The sequence below is a fragment of the Ambystoma mexicanum genome, chromosome 5p, assembly GCF_040938575.1.
Source record: "Ambystoma mexicanum isolate Mex_15411 chromosome 5p, UKY_AmexF1_1, whole genome shotgun sequence".
Lineage (NCBI taxonomy): Eukaryota > Metazoa > Chordata > Amphibia > Caudata > Ambystomatidae > Ambystoma > Ambystoma mexicanum.
The window spans coordinates 207,096,810-207,122,580 of NC_090930.1; the positions used below are offsets into that span (position 1 = coordinate 207,096,810).

The following is a 25,771-nucleotide window of genomic DNA, read 5'->3' on the forward strand; positions in this document are numbered from 1 at the left end:
CTTCCTCTTCCATGCTGATCTTCTGTCTGATAATTGCACTGGTTACCTGGCTATCATCTGAATTCGGACCCAGTTCCCTGCCTGTCCAGCTGCACACCTGCACTGCCTCCTGGCACCCCCTGCACTTGTGGTCTGTATCTGTAACACCAGTCCTCTTCCCTGCAATTATTAGACACCTGTTGACTGTTTTTTAACTCTCGTACTTGCCACCTGCTGGCTGCACTACTTGTGTTGATTTCTTGTCCTGCGCTTGTCCATCCGCCCTCCCCCCTTGCTGCCCTGCACTTGCGCGATCTCAATGTCACTAGGCCTAGTAAGATTGTTGTTTTTTGTCATCCCTCTGTCTCCCCTCTCCTGCCTTGTTGCGCCTTGAAACACTTGTGTATAGGCATGTTATAAATGCCATATCATATCATATCAAACAAGGACACCAAAATAACCAAGAGTTCTATTACCTGTAATAGGAAAAATTCAACGTTCAGCAACGAGTATAAAAACGCTGCAATGATGATATCCATAATAGGCAGCAGAGATGTTTTCTTATAAGTTTGAAGTGAGTTTATGAACGCTTAGAAAAGTGGGTGTGTATGTCAATTTGTCGTGGTAACGGACTGCCCCTAAATTTAGTTGTTCTTTTTTCGGCATGATGTGCTATCGTTGCATAGCCATATTTGGGTATGTTTAAAGATTGATGGCGGTGAGCTTCTGGGTATCCACAACCAACTATTGCGAATGCATGTTCTCATGTGAGTAATGTCTTTGATAAGGGTGTGGGCGTATAAGGATGAAGCGAGTGGAAGAGCACAGCGTTTCGTGAATAGTTATATATATATATGTTGATTGCATGGAAGAGGTCTTCAAAGGTGAGCCAGGAGACATTGGGCCTCATTAGGATCCTGGCAGCCGCGGAATTTACGGTGCCGGTAAGGGACCGGCACCGTTCATTCCAGGCTGCGCTATTACGAGGTCTGCAGCGGGTCCTGCTCTGGAACGCCTGGTCAGACCAGGCGTCCTTAGCCGGAACAGCGAGCAGACTAGGATGCTAACAACGGGCCCGTCATTAACGGGCCCGTTGTTAGCATCCTCCCATTCCCATTGAGCCCTATGGGGGCTCAAATGGGAATGGTGATGTACCGGGTCCGGGTCCCGTGAAAGGGATTTACCGGGCCCTCCAAGGTCGGAATGGCCTGGTAAATCCCCTTTTGCAGGTGACGGACCTGGTACCCACTATGGGGGTAGCTATGCCACTAAAAGCGGCATGGCTACCTCCATACTCGCATTGAGGCCCATTGTGTCTGGGGTGGCCATGTGGCAAATGGCCCCTAGAGGCCAGACCCCTTTGAGTTATACATGGTATTCAGCACATAGTGCCTTCCCATCCACCCAGACGCCTAGCGAGCGCTCGGTCACAGATGACAACTGCCATTGATACTTGAAAGGGGATGGATGTGGATGAGGCAAGCGCAATAGGCCCGGAACCTCGTCAAAGGACAGAGACATATGTTGATTGCAGGGACCGGGTCTTCAAAGGGGAGTATGGAGACAGGGGGTCTGTGGTGGCCATGTGGACAATAGTCCCTCGAGGCAAGACTCATTTAACTTGTACATGGTATTCGGCACCTTGGCGTTCTCATCCACCTAGCCCCCTTGTGAGCGCACGGTCAAAAGTGGCAACTGCCATTGATACTGGAGGGGGGATGGATGTGGATGAGGCGAGAGGAATAGGCCCGGCACCTCGTCAAAGGACACAGAGATATGTTCATTAAAGGGATGGGGTCTTCAAAGGGGAGTATGGAGACACCGGGTCTGCGGTGGCCATTTGGACAATGGTCCCTAGAGGCAAGACTCCTTTAACCTGTACATGGTATTCGGCACCTTGTGCGTTCTCATCCACTGAGCCCCTTTCCAAGTGCATGGTCACAAGTGGCAACTGCCATTGATACTGGAGGGTGGATGGATGTGGATTAGGTGAGCAGAATAGTCTGGCACCTTTGCAAAAGACACAGAGGTATGTTCATTGCAGGGATGGGGTCTTCAAAGGGGACTATGGCAACACTGGTTCTGCAGTGGCCATGTGGACCACGGGCCCTAGAGGCAAGACTCCTTTGACTTGGACATGGTATTCTGCACCTTGTGCACTCTTATCCACTGAGCCCCCCCCCTTGTGAATGAGCGGTCACAGGTGGCATCTTCCATTGATACTGGAGAGGAGATGGATGTGCATGAGGTGAGCGTGAAAGGCCCGGAAACTCATCAAAGGAGACAGAGAAATGTTCAAAGCAGGGACGTGGACCTTTAAGGGGAGTAGGGAGACAACAGGTCCTAGGCGGACAATTGTTGATAGACGCTAGAACACGTTGAGTTGCACATTCACTTACACTGTGTTGGACCTGCAAATAGGATCAGGATCCTGTGATTGATCATCAATACAATACAGCAGATTGTCATCTTTTAACCTTCTTTCTCTCGCAAGCATTTCCTCTTCTGTATGCTCCAGCTCATATACGTGGGACTTAATTGTTGCCATAATTCTTGAGTACAAAAGCAACTGTCAGTGAAAAAGTAAAACATTTGTATTTTGGCTGAAGTAAAGCAATGAGGTTTTAGTTTAAAATGAAATGTGAAATAAATGTGAAATAAAATTAAGAAAAGAAACAGACATTTTTCAAAAACCGATAGTCCAAAGACAAGAGGACTAGGCCTAAAATTTGAAATTACACATTGACGAATATAAAAATGAAGTAACGTAAATGTAAAATGTTTAAGTGGTTTAGTAAAGACAGTTGTACATTATATTATATTTTAAAGTTTTATATATAAAGTGCTTACACAGTTTATTCATTTTAAGTAGTGGAAGTACCTGTTCTCAGTACATCATACTTAGCAGGTTGATGAACACAGTAAATAGAAGTTGTGGAAGCTCGTAATTAAATAGATGCACACTAAGCCAGCAGAAACTCCAATGCTGTCTGATCAGAAATGTTTTTTTGATACTTATCAAGGAAAGATGCGTCTTGACATTTCCATGGAGACATGTCAATACATTGCGCACAGAGGACATTCAAACGAGACACGCACTGGCATTGTGACAAGGGGCGTAAGGATCTGATGATGTCAGCTTGAGGGGACGGGCGATCTGATTTGCTGCTGTGAGGGCATTTGAACTTAGGGCAACAGAACAACGAATAAGATTAGCACAAGATGGCGGTTTCCTACAAGTCACTTTCGCATTTGTAAATGTGAGAAAAACAAAGGTAAAATGCACTGGAATTTTGCATCGGGTCGATCGATATACGCCAAAAAATAAATGCCCGGTCCATTGGGCCAATATAATTCCTGAGAGAACTTCCCCTTTAGTGTTTTTTCAATTAATTATATTTATTTATAAACATAGGCTTATGCTGGTAGTGGCACGCAGTGAATATTACTCAAGTGTTCTCCACTCTTCCAACCAGCGTGAGTTTGTCATCTCTATGGCGTGGCTCTTTGTCTACTAGCATACCTAATTATAAGTCACTATTATACGTAGGGGTAAGTTATGTCTGTCATTCATAAAATGCATTAAAGAATGATCTTCATGAAAGATTCTGGTAATGCCTTATTTGTGCAAGGAAGCTGGGAAAGAAACATTGTTAAGCAGTTCAAATGTACTTCTCATAAATTAACAATTTACATGGGAGAAGGTGTCTTAGTATGTTTTACAATGAACTGTACAGTAGAGGGTTTGTGAGTTTTTTTCTTGAACTCTTGAATAATTCTTATAATTTGATATTATATAATTTAATATATTAGCCATGACTGTCCAGCACTGTGGTCTGTTGCTTGACAGTCTTGGGGTTCAGGCCATCAGTTGCATGGTCTTTCTGAGCGTACACTCCGTTAAGGATTTTAGGGGTCACAGCTACTAAATGATGCACGTCAGAGACAAAAACTCTTCTTATAAGTCGGAATTTGTTTTTTCAGGTACGTCAAAACATATCTTCTCCCAGATAAAGCGAGAATGGGCAAGAGAAAGACGTCTGTGAAGAGGAGGACGATAAACCCTATTTACAATGAAGTTCTGAGGGTAAAAACTGCATATCTTGTGGCATTTAATTAGCCAGGAAGGGCAATGCATGCCTGCATAAGAGAATCACATTATGAGATAATAATCATTCTTTTTCCATGAACTGAACATTGTGTTAGCTTTTGCTCAATTCTATTGTTAAAGGAAAAGTACAGAATAAATAGAGGGACCTTGCACTATTGAAATATACCAATATGCTTCTAAACCGTTCTTTGGAAAAAGTAGCCCAGGCTAAGCTCTCATTTTAGGTGGAGCATGTTCTATGAAATCCCATAATGTATGCATTGCTCCACACTTCAGAGCAGATTAGGGTCACGTGTGCCGGATGCCCTACTCATGTCTGGAACAAGCTGTACTTGTCTGATAAACTTTATTGTTAATGAAAGACCTACCAGAAGTTGCTTGTCCTCTATTTCAGTAGAGCTTGGATGTTATTTCACTAAGCAAAACATTGTAACTGTTTGCTTGGTACTGTAAGCGCGTATGCCCTTTTCTAGCCCTGGGGGGTGGTATTTTACAAAACCCTTGTTTAAAGACAGTGTCAGATTACAGAGAATTGTGGGAACAAATATAATGTAATTTATGCATTTCACTTGACGTATTCTCAACCTAAAACCGAAGCTTTCTCCAGGTTCCCTTTTCTGCTTTGCTAAATTTAAGTGTGATGCTTTCCAAGTAGTTTGGTCACCTTTATCGCATGCAAACTTTGCACCCGCCGCTAGCCATTAGCTAGTGATCCTTGACTCTTGGCGAGTAAGAAATGGTGTGCTGTGTGTATGTGTAGAACTGAGGTGGCAAGTTACTTTTTATGGTTGGCGAGTCTAACGTTTACCCCTGTCCTTTTTTATGGTCACGCTGTGGAAGAAAAGGAGCACACACAATAGAATTTTAAAGCATACCAAGGAACAAAGACAATTTTATTACACTGCAGCATGTCCCAGTCTAAACCTCATGCAGCTACTTAACCTCTGCCCCAAAACACACTCTATTATGGATATTTAACTGACGAATGAACATCTTATCTCTGTGAACTAGTGTGGCCTAGAGGATCTCTAGTTCTGGGAAGATGCTTTCTCCCATCTCAGAAACGAGTTAAGTTTAGTCCATTCTCACTTTTCCAGTTAGTCCATCTTCTCTTTCCTGTGCACTTACTGACCTTTGGTCACGTGGGAGAAACTTCTCTAAATGTCCAGACACAGCAGTAACTTTGAGGGCTACCTCAACCTTCTTCCCATGCTAACAACTGTCCATAACTGATGAAATGTATATGAAAAAACGATCTCCCTGCTTTGTAAAAATTAGAGTTAGAACTTAAATGGAAAGAAAAAACTCATAGTCAACATAATGCAGAGGGGAATATTTAAGTCCCTAACTAATATGCTTTTTTGTTGTCTTCCACTGTATTTTCTTCCGCTACAGTACAAAATAGAGAAAATGGTTTTGCTGATCCAAAAGTTAAACCTCTCTGTGTGGCACAATGACCCACTTGGGCGCAACAGCTTTCTAGGAGAAATGGAAATTGACTTGGCAAGCTGGGACTGGAGCAACAGAAAACTCAATTGGTACACACTGAAGCCACGGGTATGTGCTGCTCCATTAACATTCTGATATGCTGTCTGTTCAGTGGACAGATTTACTAATGAGGACATTGGCCCTCATTAGGACCCAGGCGTTAAGGGGTTTACGGCGCCGTAAACGGCGCCAACCCTTAACGCCTGATTCCAAGGTCCCTTTGCGGGACGGTGATTTTAACGCCTGCTTTTTGCAGGCGTTAAAACCCATGCCGCAAAGGGACCTTGGTGCTAATTACGCCACCGTAATTTACGGTGGCGTAATTAGCGCCTTTCCCCATTCCCATTATGCCCTATGGGGCAAAAATGGGAATGGGGAAGGGTAAAATGGGAAATGGGGATTTACCGCCCCACTCACCTTGGAATGGGGCGGTAAATCCGCCAACCACCATGGCGTAAACATAGTTTACGCCATGGTGGTAAGGGTACGACCCAGGCGGTAACTTACCGCCTGGGTCGTAATGAGGGCCATTGACTCAGATGTTCATTTAGCATACATTATTATTATAACGATAGCCATAGCTATGGCACTAAAGGAAAAAGACTGCTGGCCTAAATTTGGATGGTAACTTCTGCAATGTACATTTAGACATACAAGCCATACATAGAATTTCACATGGCAGACGAGAACCATAATGATATTAGGACATTTTGAGGTTCACCGTTATATCATAAGCAATGAGATGGGGCTTTACCTATTTTCTGTTTTCTTTGCGGAATTCTCAGAATAAAGTTGAGCAGTGTTTCTCAAACCTTTCATTGCTATGAGTCTATTTGATGTCAGTAACCTTTGCACAACAGCATTGTCCACCCACCACCTACTTTTTCAACATGATAAATCTGGCTAGACTTACAGTTGGCTGATCTGGCACTACCAGGAGACCCATTCACACACTTCAGCGGGCACACTGTCCAGGTCCCCAGCTATAGGCTTGAGAATCACTGCCCGAGAGCCTTTACTATCTGAGTGAGGGTTTGACCTTTGTCAGAGCACAGATAAAGAGATGTACAACCCTGACCTTCCATTGCTTTACCCACTCCAGACAAACATGAGCTCACCGTGTACACATAAGACCATGTTGCACATAAACCATTCACATCACCATGCATACTAACCACAACATCCGATGCAACAGTGTTCCATCCAGTCTCCAAGGTGTATTGAATTTGAGCTAGCACTTTGCAGATTATGATCACAATATCACATTTCTACACACTGGCCCTCATGTGACCGGAAAGAGGGTCAGACTATCCCTCAGGCTGGCGGAGGATTGGCATGATGACAATAAAGTCATTAGACGTTTGCATACAGTGCTGTTCGCTGCTAGAAATAACATTCTCATTAAATGGGAGTCCCTGGATCGGCCCACGTGGGAGTATGTGGTAGGGGCTTGTTTCGAGCTTGTGTGAGCATGAGGGGTAAGCCTATGTGAACCGTCGTGGAATGGAGAGAGTGCGGCAGCAGCTTTGGGAACTGTATGATCAATACATCTGAACAGGCTTCTGTTGTCAGCTGAGCCTGTCCTCTATCGAGTACCAGCTTGGTGGGGTAAGGGAAGATAAGGGGGAAAAGTGGCGAGATATTGTGGGGGGTACTGGGATCCAGGTCGAACGCATATGAGTTTTGCTTCTGCCAGGATGTCTTTGTGTTTTCCTTCCCCTTGTGCGCATTAAATGATCTACCTGTTGCCTTTTTTTTTTAGAAACTGTTTGTGCCCTCGGGAGGGTGGGGGGGGGTCTAACCCTATTTCTGTGAAACATTTGGGCAAGATAATTGGGACCCCATTCTAGTGATCTTAGTCCATTGCTTCTGGACTTTACAGCCTTTGTTTCGTTCGTCACGATTTGCATTTATTGTGTTGTTGAATTTACTGTATGATCCTTTTTTCGTTAATAAAAAGATTTAAGTTAAAAGAAACTATCCCTCAATCTTCCTGAAATGACTTAGCCCTCTTCTGGTGGACGACTGTTTGCTTGTGTGTTGTGTTTTGAAGACATGAGGTGTTTTGTGATTGTGCACATGAATAGTGCACGCTTGAGTGCATGGTGACACCATGCGCAGCAGCAATGAAAGCCAGCAGTGCACAGAAACAGATCAGTAACAGATTGTGGGCCTCATTACAAGTCCGGCAGTAACCCTACCGGTGCTTCTGGCTGGTTACCACCAGACTCGTAACATTTTACCACCGATTTACCATTGCCACCGGGATATTACAAGTCCGGTGGCCTGGGAAGTAAGGTGCTGCTAAAATGTTAGTCCCCATTCTCATAGAGTCCCATACCATAGGACTCTATGGGAGTGGGGACTCAGAAGCGCCGGCACCATTGCTAATGGTACCGGCGCTTCAGAGAACAGTCTGCCTACTGTGCCCGCTGCACCCTGCAGGGTCAGAAATATCGGGCGCAGCGGCCCCGGCAGGCAAACTCATAGTTTGCCGGTCCGTAAACAAGGGTACCGGTGAGTTTACCGGCACCCGTGTTCCCGGACTAGCAAATTTGTAATGAGGGCCATATGTCTCAAATGATCGGTGTTAATAGTTTCCTTGTTCCATATTTTTCTATGTGTGCAGCATGTAGATGTGTGCTGCTTGGTTTTGTTGCTATGATTTATGTTCGTAAAGCTTATCATTTTTGTTCGGATCAAGGGTTAATCCTGCAACCGTCATGCTGTCACTAGGGGTGGCAACAAAAACATACTAATGCCTCTCAGAAAGATATTAAAATATAGGTCAGGGTAGATTTTATTGTCCCTTTTGGTTGTTCTGGAATAGAAGAGCCTTGCTGAGAAGTCAAGAGAGCTGCTTCACTATTAGGGATGGTACTGCAATAATGCCTTGCTAGACAACTGCCTGACGACATGATATCTGCCCCCAGTAAAAGGAGTTAGACGCATGTGCTGGTACCTTGGTAGAGTATACGAATATTATTTAGTCCACTTCAAGGTTATGGCACTTATTCAGTTGTTTTATTAATTGGTGCAGGAGACCACAACCAATATATGTTTCGCACTTTATAGTTCTTTCTCAAGGTCGTAACTTCAACATTGCAATGTTCAGAGGTTTATTTGATCAGAGTAAATTACTCTTAAAAAGAAACCAAATTACATACTGTATATTCACAGACATCAATAAATAAAAATATTAATATCAGTGCATGACAAAAGAAAGTAAAATAAGGTCAGAATAATATGTTCCTATGTATGCGTAACAACAAGGCATTTGGCCTCACCTTTAACTTGCCTTAATGAAAGATTCTAAATCACCTCGGGCTATGGCTTTGGAGATCTCCAAGCTCGGTATTGTTTTGTTATAGGTAAATGCCAAATGGGTGTGCAAAGTATTTTGGCAGTTTATATCAATATCTTTATACATGTTTAAACGGTTTTGGTTAAAGAACTCTAGTAATGAGCTTGTCAGTTGATGAGAGGGTTACATACCCTCCTAGTTTCCTTTGGGTCTTTCTTAACTCATTCAAAATGTTGGTGTCGAAAGCAGACCATTCCGGCCCTAGATGATACTGACCAGAACCCCTTAGTGATATCTCACTAAAACTATTGGGTACATTTTTTCATTTTAAATTATCTAACTTGGTGACAGAAAATAGTATCCTTTCTGATCGCCAGCTAGGTTTACCTGTGCTACATACTATAGAGCAATGTTTAAATATGTCGATTCTCACTGAACACATGTTTTGCTCAGAGGATAGATTCTAGATTTACCCTTTATGGAACTCTCCACTACCTTTTTTAAGGTCAACCATACACTCTTATGAAATGTCTTAATTGACATGAGTACAGAATCTTCTATGTAGATAATATCAATTATATAATGGTACTTCGAATGTCCAAAGTATTAACACATTTGAAATCTCCATGGGGGTCTGCCAAAGCTGTGTGATAGCTCCTCTTGGACTTAATATTTATTTGAATAGTTTGAACTTGCATCTTTTATCAATCACTTCTGATGTACCACAGGTTTATAATAGTCCATCCCTTTTTCATCCTATGCAGATGACATTATGGTCATATTTAAAAATCCAAAACCCTTGTTTATCATCATAGTCGGTAAAATGTATTGTAAATGTTAAATCCTTTTATATGGTCTAGCATTAACTGGATAGTAGTTTCACTAATTTGGTGTAATGTACACAAGTACTAAAACATGGTCTCTACAAATAAACAAGCTTGTGACACATATGAACCAGGTTAATAAGGGTCAACACTTTGCGTCCACGTTTGTGGGAGGGGCACTTTTTCCATCTAATAATGTGTTTGAGGCTAAGACTTGTGGACACGCACGCTGTAGTTTTATCGAGCTTAAACCTGGAACTAGTGAAATGAAAATTATTTAAATCCCTGTTAGAGGTTTGAAAGCCACAAGCATTGTTGTATAATTCACATTATTCGTATCACCCCTACCGCCGGAGCTATCCCTCCACCCCAAGGGGAGTGTCCAAGAGCCCCCCATCAGGGGCTTTGATAGGAATAGAGGTAGGTAAAAGCATATACCTGTCACTGTTCATCAGCCAAGAGAGTAAGCAACAACCCCCTGGAGTGGGTGACTATTCTCATTCATCAGCTCTGGAGAGGCTTACTAATGTCACATTATTTTGCATTGATAGTCAACTGTTCATTCCTCCCAGTAACCCTTTGTGTGTGTGTTAAAGACATGCACCACATATAACATATCAATACACATTTAAATAGATGCCCCACACATCATGCTCGTATTCAAAATGTGTTTGACAAATGTCTCAGTAATTAACACTCAATTAATGCTTCTTACACATGCATGTATAATGTGAATCTTTTAACTATGCGAAATAAGTAATAAAGAACCATTGCTACCATTCTGATCACTATACGCAACACACTTAAAATGCAAAATGTTATTAAGGAATAAGCAGCAAACTTTGTCATTGCCTCTACATCTACTCAAGACCAAGACAAGTCAACCTTCTCAGATAGATCATAGTCACCTTAAAAACAACTTCCTGCCTCACCAAGTCTCACAGTGGGTGTGGGGGGGTAGGGGGGGGGGGTTGCCCATGCATATAACTGCGGCAAAATCGATCAGTAAAACAAAAAAACAATGAATTCTCGATTGATGAATTATTTTGATAAAATCACATAGGACCGGTAAAATAGAGATAAATGCTTCAAAAAGAGTCAATGTCAATTGAGATAAACCATGGGGCCAGCATCAGCCAGTTAAGAATAAGATCTGTTCATAGGGTTGAGCAGTTTTGCCTTGCTGGAAATGTAAAAATATTCCTTGTACAGCTCAGTCCAAAATAATAGTTCTGCTCATAAGTTAATAGCCGGTGGGTCTTTGGGGGACCCAAATGCCTCAAGAAAGCCAAAAAACCAATTTAGTGATTTAAAAAGGCAGGCAAGAAAAATTGAGGTACTTGGCCCCCTCCCTTCATCACAGACGATAATGGCCCCAATGCTTCTCCCTCTTGATGGTCCTTCCAGCCTTCCGTCTCCCCCCTATCTTTGTCTGCCAACTCCGTCACAGCTAATCTCCTGCCCTGCCTTCCGAAGTCAGCCTTTTTGTACTTCTCTGAGCATAAGCTGTCAACTCCCCTTATTAGATTAATATCTAACAGAAGGAAAAAGCTGCTTACACCATCGGCCCCAAAAGCTGTTCAGCTCACTGGCCCAGTATCAGTGTTCAGCATCTTTTCAGAGAAGTAAGAAGCTTGTTTCTGTTAAAAGGCCAATGCAGACTTCCGAAACCTTTCACCTAATTATACGAGCCGCTGCCATATTGAGCAGCAACTATAAGCTTCATAGGATGAGCTGTAGTTCTTGTAGCTCTTTCAACTATTGCTATTTCTACAGGCCCCTACCCCTGCTAGAAAGCCTTGGAAAATATTTGCCAGGGCAGTGCATGAACATCTTCAAACATTGATGGCGGAACAAGGAATAATTGGTCACCTGCAGGTGGGTTTCCAGCCCAAGATGAGTACTGTGATCAGGGATTCTGCCTATCTTTCATTGTACAGTAGTACACAGCTCTGAAGAAGATGAAACTTATATTGTGTTCGTCGACCTCAGAACCACTTTCGATGGGGGTCCACGTAACCAGTTACAGTTAGTATTGGCCCAGTGGGGAGTTCAAGGCAACTAATAGAAAATCATGGTACAACTTTACTCAGACAACAAAGCCCTGTTCCCTGGGGATTAGGGAAAGAACTTACTGATTCCTTCGCCATGACCAGAGGGGTGAAGCAAGGTTGTGTCCTAGCCCCTCCTTTGTTCCTTATCTGTATAGATGAAGTGATCAGAGATTTGAGGGTGAATTGCTTGGATCAGCCAAAGCTGGTGCCTGAATCATTCCCTGTGTTGCTGTTTTGGCGATGACGTGGTGCTTTTAGCAACATGTGAAAAAGGTTTGGACGCTACCATGTATACATGTATGAATGGATGTGCAGAACTCCAATTTGAGATCAATGCAGGGGAAAAAACTCTGGTCTTTCGCCCAAAAGTCCCAAAACAAAAAAGTTCACACTGAGGGTCAATGGCCTAGTATTGGATCAAGTCCCCTATTACAACCATTTGGGTGTTAGATGTAATGACACTGGCCAGTGGAAAACCAGGTGCTCAAGTCTTGTTCAGCACTTGAAAAACATGGTGGGGCTATATGGAGGTTTTTTAATACGCATGGAAGGGGTGCCATATCCCCTGCTGTTAACATGTAGCTCACACAGGCAAAGTCAGCTGCCCTTTAAGGAGCAGAAATGTGGGGACATGCAAATTCCAATAACTTTGGCCTGATGGAAAGAGCTTTCTTAAGCATTTGCTGGGAATGCTCCCCATGTCCTGGTCCTTCACTTTATTTAGAGTTAGGCTTCAGCCCTATGGATGGAGATGTGAGCTTCCGCCCAGTACTATACTTGCTGAGAGCATGGACAGTCCCGGGGCTAGTGAATTATCATAATGCAGTTGAGCATGTTTAACCCTTGGAGGGTGAATAATTGCTCCCATGGTTCGCACATGTCAAAAAGTGTTTGAATGATCTAAACCTACGTGAACTATGGAGGACCCATACAGGATTACAAAAGAAAGGGTAGAAGCAGCTAAGAAAAGGGCCCACAAATTCCCATAAATTAAACGAATTGATAACCTGTTACATCTTATGCACGGACGAGATTTGCTTAACTGGTAAACACTCCTTAGGATACGAAAAATATCTAGACGTAGTCCATCCCCCATTGACACGCTGTTTGTATTTGAAAATGTGGCTAAAGAGGTTGCATATAGCGAGCCAGGCTAGTGCTTGGTCACTGGACAGAAGTGACTTGGGTCCAGTGTGTGGCTTAACAAACGAAACAATATGTCACTTCTTGATTTTTTGTGAGGGGTATCAGACTATTTGTTCAAAGTTTTTTAAATGGATCTGTAACGCTCATAATGTAGATCATGTAGATCAAGCCCTAGTATTGGTAAGGCAGACACATGATTTTGATATTATATGATGCTTAGGCAGTTATATCCACCAAGCTTGGCTTAAAAGATCCCAGCCAATAATGCTTGCGGATAGCGGGCATACATATAGAACCATGATTTTATAACACCAGTAAAACAGGTGTTGTGTGGCATTGCATCCCGAATGATTGCAGAGTTTTGCAACAAGCAGAATGGTTGCATCTTTACATATTGAGCACCATGAGCTCGGTTAGCATGTTTTGGTTTGGGGCTTGGATGTACATGTTTAGATGCAGACAAGCCTTTGTATTACGCGTGCATTTCTTCTAGGTTTTACATTGGATTTTTAATCTTATAAACCACCTGCTGAAACTTTGTAGCATGTTGCACTTATCAGAACCACCCCAAAGAATTCAGGCCAGCAAACCTTCAGGGATAGGGGATTAAACAGTGAACAGTGCTACTACAACATCCGCAAAACATGTATTGTGAAGCTTTGAATTTCTTGTCATAACACAGAGTTTGTACATTATAAAACGCTTCTGTGAATCAGGCCTTTAATGTTTACAGGTTTGCACAATTTGCACTATTAGCAGTGTTTGCACTGTAGGCCGTTGGGCTCAGTATGTCATATTTTAAGATACTTTATGACTGCTAATTCTTGTTTGCAATATATGTATTTTATGTTAGTTCTTTAGTTGGAAGTATTTTGGTAAAGGACAGTTGAATAAAAGCCTAATGACGATGATTATGGTATTGCTATTTCAATTATATTGACTATATCTGAGACATGTGGAACACTTCCCAGAAAGTTGGGGATACAGTCAGTGACTTGGTTTACACAATGTACCCGGAAGTACAATAATATGATAAGGTCTGGACATCGCAACCCAACGTTATTTTCTGCAATTACTCGTGAATCCTACTTATTGTCTGAATATATCAAATGCATTACATTAGGTGCCCATGTTAAAGACTACATGGTTGGGAATTACGCTCAGACAGCGTACCCCAAGCATTGTTGAAACTAAACATATAATAAAGCACAAATGACACAAGAGTCTTACAATTGCAGCCAGTCCAAGTTTTATGTTGGATTTCTGCAGGGTCGAACAATGATGCTACATTAAATCAGAGCATTTTGAGGGAGATATTATCATCAGAAACAGTTTATACCTCAAGATGGTTGAATTATTTACGACATATGGATCCATGCAATGAAAGCATGCTTTAAAAAAGCTTTTGCTAAGATGTGTCAGACAACATTTCTGTTAGATGAGCAGGCAAAAGTTAATATAACAGCTTTTTTTAACTTTTATGTACTCAAGAGGGGAGAACGACACCTTTTTAGCTGTTGTGTGGAATTTGTTAGCTAGATGGTACATTACTCAGTTGAGCTTTGGGAAATTACAATGTACAGCTGATATAATCACGTCGGTAAAAAAGAAGATGCCGGTGCAACTGTTTGTCCATAAGTATACACTTCCTTTTCGTTTGTCCATCTTAACGTGTTCATCACCATACGCATTTGATTCCTTTAATGAAACAAAATCATTTTATACAGTGTTATGTTGCACACATGTATTTGTTGCAAGCAAAGGATCATATGGCTAGCTGGGTACATTATATATTAGTTGCTAAGAACATACGATACAGACATATGGACCATTTATGATGAATGAAACCATAACATCAAGTGTCACAGATGGCACAAGAATCACTCTGTGTCTCAGGGATGGTTCAAGGGTTTTAATTAGAATGTTTGTGAGCCGTGTGGCTGTCCCTCACTCTCTCGTCCAGTGCTGAACCTCCTTCTTAACCAAGGCATCCGTAGCCCCTAGTTAATGCTACTGAATGTTGACCCCCTGCTATTGGAATCTGGCATACAGTGGGTGATGACCTCAAAGCTGTCTGCAGAACCACATCCACTGTACTTGTCTGATAAGTACACTATATATGCCCAGGGCTTCTTCCTGCCTCAAAGCATGAGCGCTACAGTTGCCAGAAACAGATATGATTAGTTGTGTGAATGATGTCTGGGATTCAATTGTGGCTCAAAGAGCAAAATAGAGGCAGCCCACCAGCAGAAGATGGTGCCCTGATGCAGACAACAGTGTGGATGCCCCAGTACAGCTCAGATGAGCAGGTGAGGTGGGAAGGTAAGAGTCCCACCATCCTTCCAGGTGACTTCCTGGCAGCTTCCAACACCAAGCCTGGATACTCAGCCGGTAAAGACGGAAAGCGGAAGTAAAATGGCCCAGAACAGTATCTCAACATGGGAAGCCTGATCAAGTCAATGAGAAGGGCCAATTGGAGGATGAGAACACCCAGGAAGGACATCCAGCAGCTGAATATCCAAATGGGAGCTGAGCTCAGGACAGACAATCCTGGTCTTAATATGTAGAAACTGCCACGTCACAGCAAAAACCCTCCAGCAGATAAGTAAACCTCCTGCATTCCTTAACATTCAAACATAACTGAGTGTAGAAACAGTGGGCCTCCTTCTAAGTCGTACGGTCTGGTAAAAAAGTGCCAGTATTCATGGATACCAGCACTTTACTGGACCGGCCGACTATAGCTTTGTCGGTGGGGCATCTGTGTTACCTCCAGCTAGAAGCTGGAGGTAATGTAGGAGCCCTACCGGCAAAAAAGAGATGTCATTGCCGGTGAAGGGAATGACAGCAAATCCCCTCATGGAATCCAATGGGACTCTGGGACTCCATGAATGGCGATTAACACCGTCCCTGTGGCACCTGTAATCCGGCGATTATGCCACTGTACCGGGTGCCAGAAACGGTAACAACATTTGCCGGTATTCTGGCGGCTCTACCACCAGGGGCCCGGCAATGTTATAGTGATGCTGACTGTCTCCCCATGATATCCCGTACATGCAGGGGCCACCTAAGCCAGCACTCCAATCACACAAAAGGGCTTTAAATATTTTTTGAGGCATCCACGCAATCAGTTTGGGCCCAAGGATTGCCAAAAGGCACATGTCTCCATCCAAACCATACTACGGGTGCAGGGCCGGGCTCAGAGTAAGCTTCTATGTGAACAACAGCCATTTCAGACCTACCTCGTGGTTTCATCAAACAAAGGAAGGACCAGGAAACAAAGTGACTGAAAGCAGGGAGTAAATGCTAGTGTTTTGTTGTAAGAGGTGGCCGTGATACCATTTGACAGAGTCATTTGTAGATTGATGTCAGGATCAAAGGGACAAGATAAAGGCAGAAACACAGCCTAAAAAAAGGGGTGTACAGGAGTTTTGAAGATATGACCAAGCCAGGTATTGGGAAGAAAGGCAATGAGTGGACTATGTGGGAAAAAGTGCCCCAATAATATCTTATGTTTAAGGTACTCTAGAGAGCCAGTTACCAGTCCAAGTTGGCCCCAGATTAGACATTTGAAAACAATTTAGACAAAGGACTAGGTTACTATGGGAGCTTCACTTAACTATAAATGACTGTGGCAGTGGTTAGAGCTTGATCGCCTGCATCGTTCTGTCCCATCCCCTCAAGGCTACTCTTACTGAGTGTTTTCCAGAATTGTTGTGGCCACCCTTATTGTTCTCTCTGTTGCCCCTATCAGTCAGGATTGTGTCCTATGTTCCTCGTTGTGTCTCGCCTTCGCTGTCCTTCCACTTCCCAGTTTCCAACTCTTATTCCAGCACTCACCCTCGCGGATCTAGCCGTACAGCCACTGTGGTTTTTCCAGTGCTGCCTCTTTCCCAATGTGTACACTTCTGAATCCCCTCTCTGGTTCTCCCCCACCCACATCGCCATGGTTAAACCGTGCTGCTATGTCTGCCAAGCGTGCTCGAAGCTTCCTGCGCGTCCTTTCGTATTTGTTGGTCAGTCTGTTCCCCCACTGTTGGCCAATCCTACTACTCTATATTGACCCCACTAGGGACCCTGCGTCCCTCTCTCAGAGGACACAGTATTCCAGAGGCAGGTTTTCCCTGGACTACCATCCATATCATTACGGGGAGGGGGAAGTGGGTGGTGGCAGGGTACGATGCCATTGAGCCCTCTACCGCATAAGTCCTCTAACAAAGTCACTTTGTTATTGGTCATTACTGTTCTATGATGGCATCTAATTTCTTTGCTTGTGTCCACTACACGAAACCTGTGAAGAGCCTGCTTCTTAACTTGCATTGTTCTGCCTCCCCAAATTACCCTGGGTGGTGTTATTCTGCGCTATGGTCATCATCCAGGGGTTCTTTAGTCTGGAGAAGGGCATCTAGGCATCTGAGTACTGGTGCCAAGTACTGGTGCCAAGGACACCAGTACTGGAGTACTGGCAGTGGTCGAAGTGTACGAAAAGAAGTAGTGGAACTATGTTCCCTGCTGGCCTGCACCCACTCCCAACAAACCCCAGCACCACGTCCCCTCCCTCACACAATACACACACCCAAACACTTGCACCTGCTGTTTAATGTAGCGTTCAGTGCAGTGCACTGAAAGTGCAAGTTTCAACTTCTTCCTACACTATTATTTTAAAACGAAACCATTCCGGAGCGGTTTCTTTTTAAAATAAAAGTATAAGAGCTGTAAAAGGTCATTTAAAAAAGTAGAGGAGCACCGCTCCCGACCGCTCCCGCTCACTTCGACCACTGAGTACTGGTGGCCCTCATGGTTAAGGTGACCATTGTCTCTTAACTGTTAAGCTTTTGTGTGGATTTATAGGGCCTCATTCTGAGTTTGGCACTAATTTGGGGTTCAATCTACAGAATTTCTTCCAAAATTGGTTACCATTACTGCCACTTGGATACGCAGATTTACTGCGGGATTTCAATTGGTGGTAATTCCCCATTTTCTGATTCATTAGGACTCTCTGGGGATTTTTGGCAAATTCACCACTGGCAGAATTACTGTGTTGAAAATCTGCCAATTGTTGTCGGTAAGGAGGAAGATTTACCCCCTGCTTTTTGTTGTAGGTAAATCTTCCTTCTTGAAGCCAAACTCGTAGTACGGTGGTGTGGTAATGTGGCAGCAATGGAATTACTACCGCATTACCACTGGTTATACCCACACAACTGTACTGGTTAGGATGCCATGCTTTGAAGCTGGTTTAGGATGTGCATAGCAACACATTGAATGTTTTACTTTCTGCTGTGGCAATTTGCTATTTTTATAGCTTGTGTAATGCTGCACGATGATTAACTGAGCCACTGACAAATTCTGTTATCTCTGAGGTTATTCTGCCCAATAAGCCTACTTACAATCACTTGCAATAGCGCCTCGATGCCTTTGGGCTGTAGTGCACTCTACAAATCCAAAATAAAAAAAAATTATAATAAAAATACATTAAAAAAGTCACACCCGGCACATGGCACCTATCACCAGCCAATGAACATCTCCCTAGTTTTGCTTTTTTTGTATTCAAATGATTAATTCTGAAAATGCACTTGGTATTTAGCTATCAACAGGGCATGTGCTAAAGGACTAAATATGAGCAAATAAGTATGTTTTTATTCTTTTGTGGTTTAAGTAGACGGTGATAAAATGATAGCATTAGAAAACAATAATGCAGATATACTAGTAATTATACAATTTCAGACCAAATAAAAGCTTGAGCCAAGTATTACTAGAATGAATGGTTCACAATACCATAAACATGGAAATCCAGACTCCAACCCCTCTTAACTATTGGTTATTCCTCGGGGTAGCATTCCATTGCACTGGTTTTCCGCTCTTCTGTGCCATTACAGAAGGGGACTAAGCATATGCAAATTACCTTGGCCCATCCCCCACGGGGTCAGACTGCATCGAGAAGTAAGCCGCGCCCCGCTGCACGAGAACACAAACAGCAGATGTACTTTAGGCTTGTTGAGCCTCGTCAGGGAAGTCATATTGGAGTCCATGGGCATAGAAAGCTTGATCACACATCCGGGCAACTTCCTCACACTAGTTGCGAACCCTCCGACCCTTTCATGTCTTTTGTGGGACCGAACGTGTGCAGCTCAGTCTTGACCGAACCCCCGAAATGAAAAGCACAGCAGGGACTGCTAGTCCATGGCCCCTTTGCACAGAAGAGCAAACAATGATAGACTTGTGTCACCCGTGTTGTGTTAGTCCCTTGGCGCAACGACTTCAGGGCTTCCCTCTCAGTCAGGGCGACTCACTGAGAAAATCAGACAGTGAGCGATGGAAACGCTTGACCAATGAATTTTTAGCTCCCCGCATTACTCTGCGTAGCATCAAATTCCATGATTTTAGCTCAACTGTGGCATTAAGAGAGTAGCCGAATGTATACACATCTGCCATATAGCCCTACCTCCAAGCAAGCAGCCATGACTACTGGGTCACAGCCCTCCTGCTCAAGAACTCAAGAAACCCCAGACATGTTGTGAGACCTCATCAGCGAGGTGCAGGTGAGTGCCTAGACCCAGATAATGTGGGGCCCACTCCTGGGAAGCCCTCCACGCCCCACATAAGGAGATTCGCTAGCAGCTTGGGCCATGCTGCCCACTGCGGTCACGGATCAAGATCACGGGAGGATAGCTCTGGGGCAACATGCTCTCCTTGGAAGCGAGACGACACAGAGCACGACAGGTTCGATCCCCGGGTCTGCGCTTAGAAACCTCTGGGTATTAAGCGCGTTATAAATAACCTATCATATCATATCCAGGTGCTACCGATGAACCACGCCTCTTTCTTTGTTTTATTCAGTGGTGCAGTTAATGTTATAGAACACCACTTGCTTCTCCATACATTGCATATGTACATCAAACAGTAGTGCCAGTAGATAGCTTATTATCATGTTTATTTTACTGCTCAGTGAGCGAGGGAGGTATTTGGACTCGACTTGGTATTTTTGTGCCTTAGTCATCTGTTGTATGTCACTGAGCGGTAAAGCAGCCCTGCCAGCCTTTAAAGATTGAATCGCAAAGCGGCTTTGTCGCACTACCCAGCAATGACTTTCTCACATGCGCTGTTGTCTGCTATCCTGATTTCTGGGACTATATCCGTCACCAGCCCACAGTTTCTATACTCAATGGGCCTCATTACGAGGTTGGAGGTAGCCATGGCGCTATTAGCGCCATGGCTGCCTCCAAACTTGTTCCGACTCCGCCCTGGTGAATGGGGCAATTACCGGTCCATTCCAAGGTTGGCGGGACCGGTAATTCCCCATTCACCAGGTCCATTCCCCATTCCCATTTGAGCCCCCATAGGGCTCAATGGGAATAGGGAAGGCGCTAACAACGGTACCGCAAATTGCGGTACCGTTATTAGCTCTAGAGTCCCTTTGCGGGTCCCATCCTTAAAGCCTGCAATAACCAGGCGTTAAGGAAGGACCCGCAAAGGGAATTCGTAGAAGAGCGGTAAGCGAGTACCGGCACCGATGCCCTTACCGGTGCTGGTAATCCCTTACTGCCCACTTCGTAATGAGGCCCAGTGTCTACTAGTCCTCTCCCCAAGGCATAGCACCTTGACGTGGCTGAGATGAGAGGCTGTGCCATGCTCACTGCCCGCGATACCTGTGAGGGCAGCATTTACCAGCAGTCATTGGGGGGGTGGAGGACAGGTTGTCAGAGGGTAGTACGAGTTTAATATAGACTGAAATTACTTTTTCATCCAAGACCCTGACTTGGCAATCTTGTCTTTTGCTGAGACGCTGGGGGAAAGGATGAGTGTCTCGCAGACCATTGTAGCCTTCTTTGAAGGCTTTGTGTATTGTTGACTGGTCTGGGGCTTTAGCAACTGTGGTTTTGTGCTTTGTGTCCAGGTTTTGTCCCAAAGTGTTATTTATCGTGCTGTGACAGAAAGAGCAAAACAAATTCAAAAAAGATTTTGGGATTCCCTGATCAGTGTGTTTAGGAAAATTCTGCACAAAGTAACACAGAGTGGAATTGTGTGCTTTACGGCACATTGAGTTATTCATTTGCATGGCACTCAAAAATAATTCCCTGCTAAATGTTGGCCTGGAGCAGAGAATCAGATTTCCAGGAAGAGTTTGCAGTTGGGTACATTTAGCCATATTTTAAATGAACCTAACTGGTTGTCTTTTTTTCCCGCTGCCTTAAACCAATCCCATTTTACTCATTTTATGTTAACTCGGTCGCCTACCTACTCCCTGTCATCAGTCCCACACTCCTGAATCCTAACACCCATGGTCCTCTACAAGTCCACTTGTATTTAACCTTTCCCCTCACTCTGATCTTAAGTGGATATCCAATCACCTACAGTCCTCTACAAGTCCAGTTGTATTTAACCTTTCCCCTCACTCTGATCTTAAGTGGATATCCAATCACCCACAGTCCTCTACAAGTCCACTTGTATTTAACCTTTCCCCTCACTCTGATCTTAAGTGGATATCCAATCACCCACAGTCCTCTACAAGTCCACTTGTATTTAACCTTTCCCCTCACTCTGATCTTAAGTGGATATCCAATCACCCACAGTCCTCTACAAGTCCAGTTGTATTTAACCTTTCCCCTCACTCTGATCTTAAGTGGATATCCAATCACCCACAGTCCTCTACAAGTCCACTTGTATTTAACCTTTCCCCTCACTCTGATCTTAAGTGGATATCCAATCACCCACAGTCCTCTACAAGTCCACTTGTATTTAACCTTTCCCCCCACTCTGATCTTAAGTGGATATCCAATCACCCACAGTCCTCTACAAGTCCAGTTGTATTTAACCTTTCCCCTCACTCTGATCTTAAGTGGATATCCAATCACCCACAGTCCTCTACAAGTCCACTTGTATTTAACCTTTCCCCTCACTCTGATCTTAAGTGGATATCCAATCACCCACAGTCCTCTACAAGTCCACTTGTATTTAACCTTTCCCCTCACTCTGATCTTAAGTGGATATCCAATCACCCACAGTCCTCTACAAGTCCACTTGTATTTAACCTTTCCCCTCACTCTGATCTTAAGTGGATATCCAATCACCCACAGTCCTCTACAAGTCCAGTTGTATTTAACCTTTCCCCTCACTCTGATCTTAAGTGGATATCCAATCACCCACAGTCCTCTACAAGTCCACTTGTATTTAACCTTTCCCCTCACTCTGATCTTAAGTGGATATCCAATCACCCACAGTCCTCTACAAGTCCACTTGTATTTAACCTTTCCCCCCACTCTGATCTTAAGTGGATATCCAATCACCCACAGTCCTCTACAAGTCCAGTTGTATTTAACCTTTCCCCTCACTCTGATCTTAAGTGGATATTCAATCACCCACAGTCCTCTACAAGTCCACTTGTATTTAACCTTTCCCCTCACTCTGATCTTAAGTGGATATCCAATCACCCACAGTCCTCTACAAGTCCACCTGTATTTAACCTTTCCCCTCACTCTGATCTTAAGTGGATATCCAATCACCCACAGTCCTCTACAAGTCCAGTTGTATTTAACCTTTCCCCTCACTCTGATCTTAAGTGGATATCCAATCACCCACAGTCCTCTACAAGTCCACTTGTATTTAACCTTTCCCCTCACTCTGATCTTAAGTGGATATCCAATCACCCACAGACCTCTACAAGTCCACCTGTATTTAACCTTTCCCCTCACTCTGATCTTAAGTGGATATCCAATCACCCACAGTCCTCTACAAGTCCAGTTGTATTTAACCTTTCCCCTCACTCTGATCTTAAGTGGATATCCACTCTCCTCACATTGGGCCTGATTCACAAAGATGTGCATTGGAGCAAATAAAGGCATGCCCTGAGCATCGCAGGTTTGCATTTCCTTTTTACACCTGTTTAAGGAAGCCCAAAACTGGGGAAAGCTGGAGATGCCCCGAGCATCTGCTAGATGTCCTTGGGCAAATCTTTATGAATCACATTTGCACACAAGCATTTCTAAGATGCTCCAGGCTCCAGGTTTCTCCAGATTCTGTCTGGCTTTGTAAATCAGGTACAAGGTAGCAGGTGCAAACTACACCTTCAGCCCTATATACTCTAACTGTTACTCTATCAACTATCCTACCCCTCCTTCGAAGCCTGGAAGGCAAAAGTTCAAGAAAAATCTCCTGGTCTGTAACCCAGGCCTGCCTAGCGCTGACACCTACGACACCGCTTCTTCCAGGCAGACGGTAACAGACATCGTCTTTGTCGCTTCCTCTCCGGACCTATGGACTCCCCACATGGTCTCTGTCCTCCCCACGTCGCCCATTAATGGTGGCTCCAGATGGGAAGTTCCCTTGGCATGCTTCCCATCCACTAGGTGCATCTTTATTGTCTATCAGAATGGCACTGTCATGGCCCAGGGCTCTCAGCCCAACTTCCTCCTTTGTGATAGGCGTCTTCCATCTCTCATCAACTTCCTCCCTTCCCCTGCCTCTCTTCTGTCTGCCAACCCCCTGCCCCGGCCCTGATAGGCAAACCACATCCCTGTACACCTCCTTGAAAGACCTTCAAAGGTGGCAACCAGCTTCACCCAGCTACCCTCAACTCTTGCTCTGCTGTTAAACACTCCTCTGATATCTGTCTCCTTCTTGAAGACACTGACCTTGACGTTCTCGCTCTTACTGAGATGTGGTTCACTGCCAGCTCTGTCACTGCTTTTGACACACTTCTGCCTGAGGGCTACAAGATCCTCTCCAAGCCCAGGCCTAACCAATCTGGAGGCAGAGTGGCCTTGATCTTCCCTGAATGGGTCTCTGCTATGAGCATTCCCACTCAGACCTATTCTTCCTTTGAATGCCTCGTCTGTAGACTTGGTGTCTCTCCAACCCTCTCATTGACTCTCGCCACCATATTCAGGATCCCTCTTCTTCTTGAAGTGCTCTGACCTCTCCTCTTCTCATCTTGCCTCCACCTCCAAACCTCTCCTCCTCAGAGATGTCAATATTCACCTTGACTCTCCTGATTCAGCCACTGGACTCTCCCACAGCCTCTGTGACTTTCTTTCCATCCCCATTCATCCCTCCGGTCCACGTATTCGGCCAGACATACCTTGTATGCTCTCGTCTCAGCAGACATCCCCATCTCCAACCCTCTCACTACACCTCTCTCCTGGTCTGACCATGCTCTCCTGTCCTCTCACCTGGTTCTCTTAAGTCCCTTGGCTAAGCCTCTGTCTGCAGTGCAGTCTTCTTCTCCATCATTCAACCGATATAGCGATTGTCAGCTGCTGCTTTTGCCACCACTTTCATTTCCCCTCCCGCTCATACCAATGACTCCCACATTGACTCTGCCCTTGCTAATATTAATCTCTCTGTCACCAACACCCTGGACATCCTTGCCCTTGTCATGAGGATCCACATGAAACCTGCCTCAAGGCGCAACACCTGGTATGACTCTGTCTCTCTGAAACCAGAATGCAGAGTTGCTGAGCGCAAGTGGCGGTCATCAGGCACATCCTCTGACATACTGCCCTGCCGCCTGCTCCAAAGGCAATACAGACTCTCCATCCCCACGAAGCAGAGGGCCCATATCTAAGCCTGCATCTCTGGGGCCAACACCAACATGGGCAAATTGTTTAAAATCTGCAACTAACTCGCCAATCTTACTGCAGTCTCCGCTTCACCCTTGCCATCCCTGACCCTCTGTACTTCATTGGCCTCCGACTTCTTAAGAAAAACTCAGGACATCCTGTCCTCACTCTTCTCTACTCCACTCTCTCCCCTGCTTGGAGGCCTCCCTTGGCCCCCCTTCCCCTTTCCCTCCTACTCTCCTCTTTCTCACCCACAGCACCGGATGAGGTCTCTAGGCAAATCCTCTCTATGAAAGTCTCCTCAAAACAGGTGCTCCCATGCTCCTCCAGAACCATCAAGGACAAGATTGCCTCCCTTGCGCCAGTTTTGGCCGATTTCTGTAATCACTCCTTTGCCACTGGCTCCTTCCCACTATCCCTCAAGCATGACCATATGGTATCCATATACAATATTGAGAAAGAAAACGAAAGAAAGAAAATGCTGAATACGCCATTGAAAAAAAAAGAACCCAAAAATCTTGATCAAGGGGAGCAGGAGTTGCGGGCGTGTCTCCGATCTCCTTCATTGACATTCTGGGGCTTTGGAGGTTGCAAGGGTGTCCCCCGCTTCCATAAAAAGGAAAGCGGGGGACAAGCAAAGCAAACAAAATAAAAAATCTTTTAAAAAAGGAAAGGAACCTGTGGCACCAGTTTCAATCCAAGTGCATGGAGGGAACCGGGAACCGGCGTCGCAGAGGGATGGCGTAGGCGGCAGCACACTTCGCTGTGTGCCGCCAGAAGTTGAGTAATGGGGGAGCGGGTTGATGGAAATGTCCGCAGGAGACAATACCGAAAGTTATTTTCATTCAAATAACTTTTGTTTTTTCTCCCTCTGACATTTCGTTTTTTACCAAATCATGGACATTCCTCCGTTATACATCCTCACCTCAAAAAATAGCCGACCCCTCCTTCCCTGCTAACTACCGCCATATCTCCATTACCCCCTTCCTGGGCAAATGCATGAAGAAGCTGGTCACCCCCCAACTGATCCAACACACAGAATCTGTTGGTTGTCTCCACAACCACCAGTCTGGATTCAGAGCAGCCAGTAGCACGAAAACTGCTCTACTGAACACCCATGAACACTTGCTCTCAAATCTCAACTCCAACTCTCCATCCGTTCTTATCCTTCTTGATCTTTCCTCTGCCTTCAACACAGTCAATCATGCCACCCTGGCTAATCGGCTCTGTGACACCCTTGGCATCACAGGACTGGCACTTGACTGGTTGACCTCTCTGATCGTCCCTCCCAATTTCAACTCAGTCCTTTTCTC

At 44.5% G+C, this 25,771-nt stretch overlaps 1 protein-coding gene across 3 annotated transcripts in view; it reads left to right on the forward strand.

The window, feature by feature from the left end:
- Positions 1-25,771, forward strand: part of LOC138480861 (synaptotagmin-like protein 2) — a 749,121-nt gene that overhangs the window by 684,107 nt on the left and 39,243 nt on the right. For all 3 annotated transcript variants that reach the window (XM_069612635.1, XM_069612634.1, XM_069612636.1), the window contains exons 12-13: positions 3,964-4,066; positions 5,486-5,647. In XM_069612635.1, the coding sequence (XP_069468736.1) occupies positions 3,964-4,066; positions 5,486-5,647 (265 nt within the window). The remainder of the gene's footprint in view (positions 1-3,963; positions 4,067-5,485; positions 5,648-25,771) is intronic.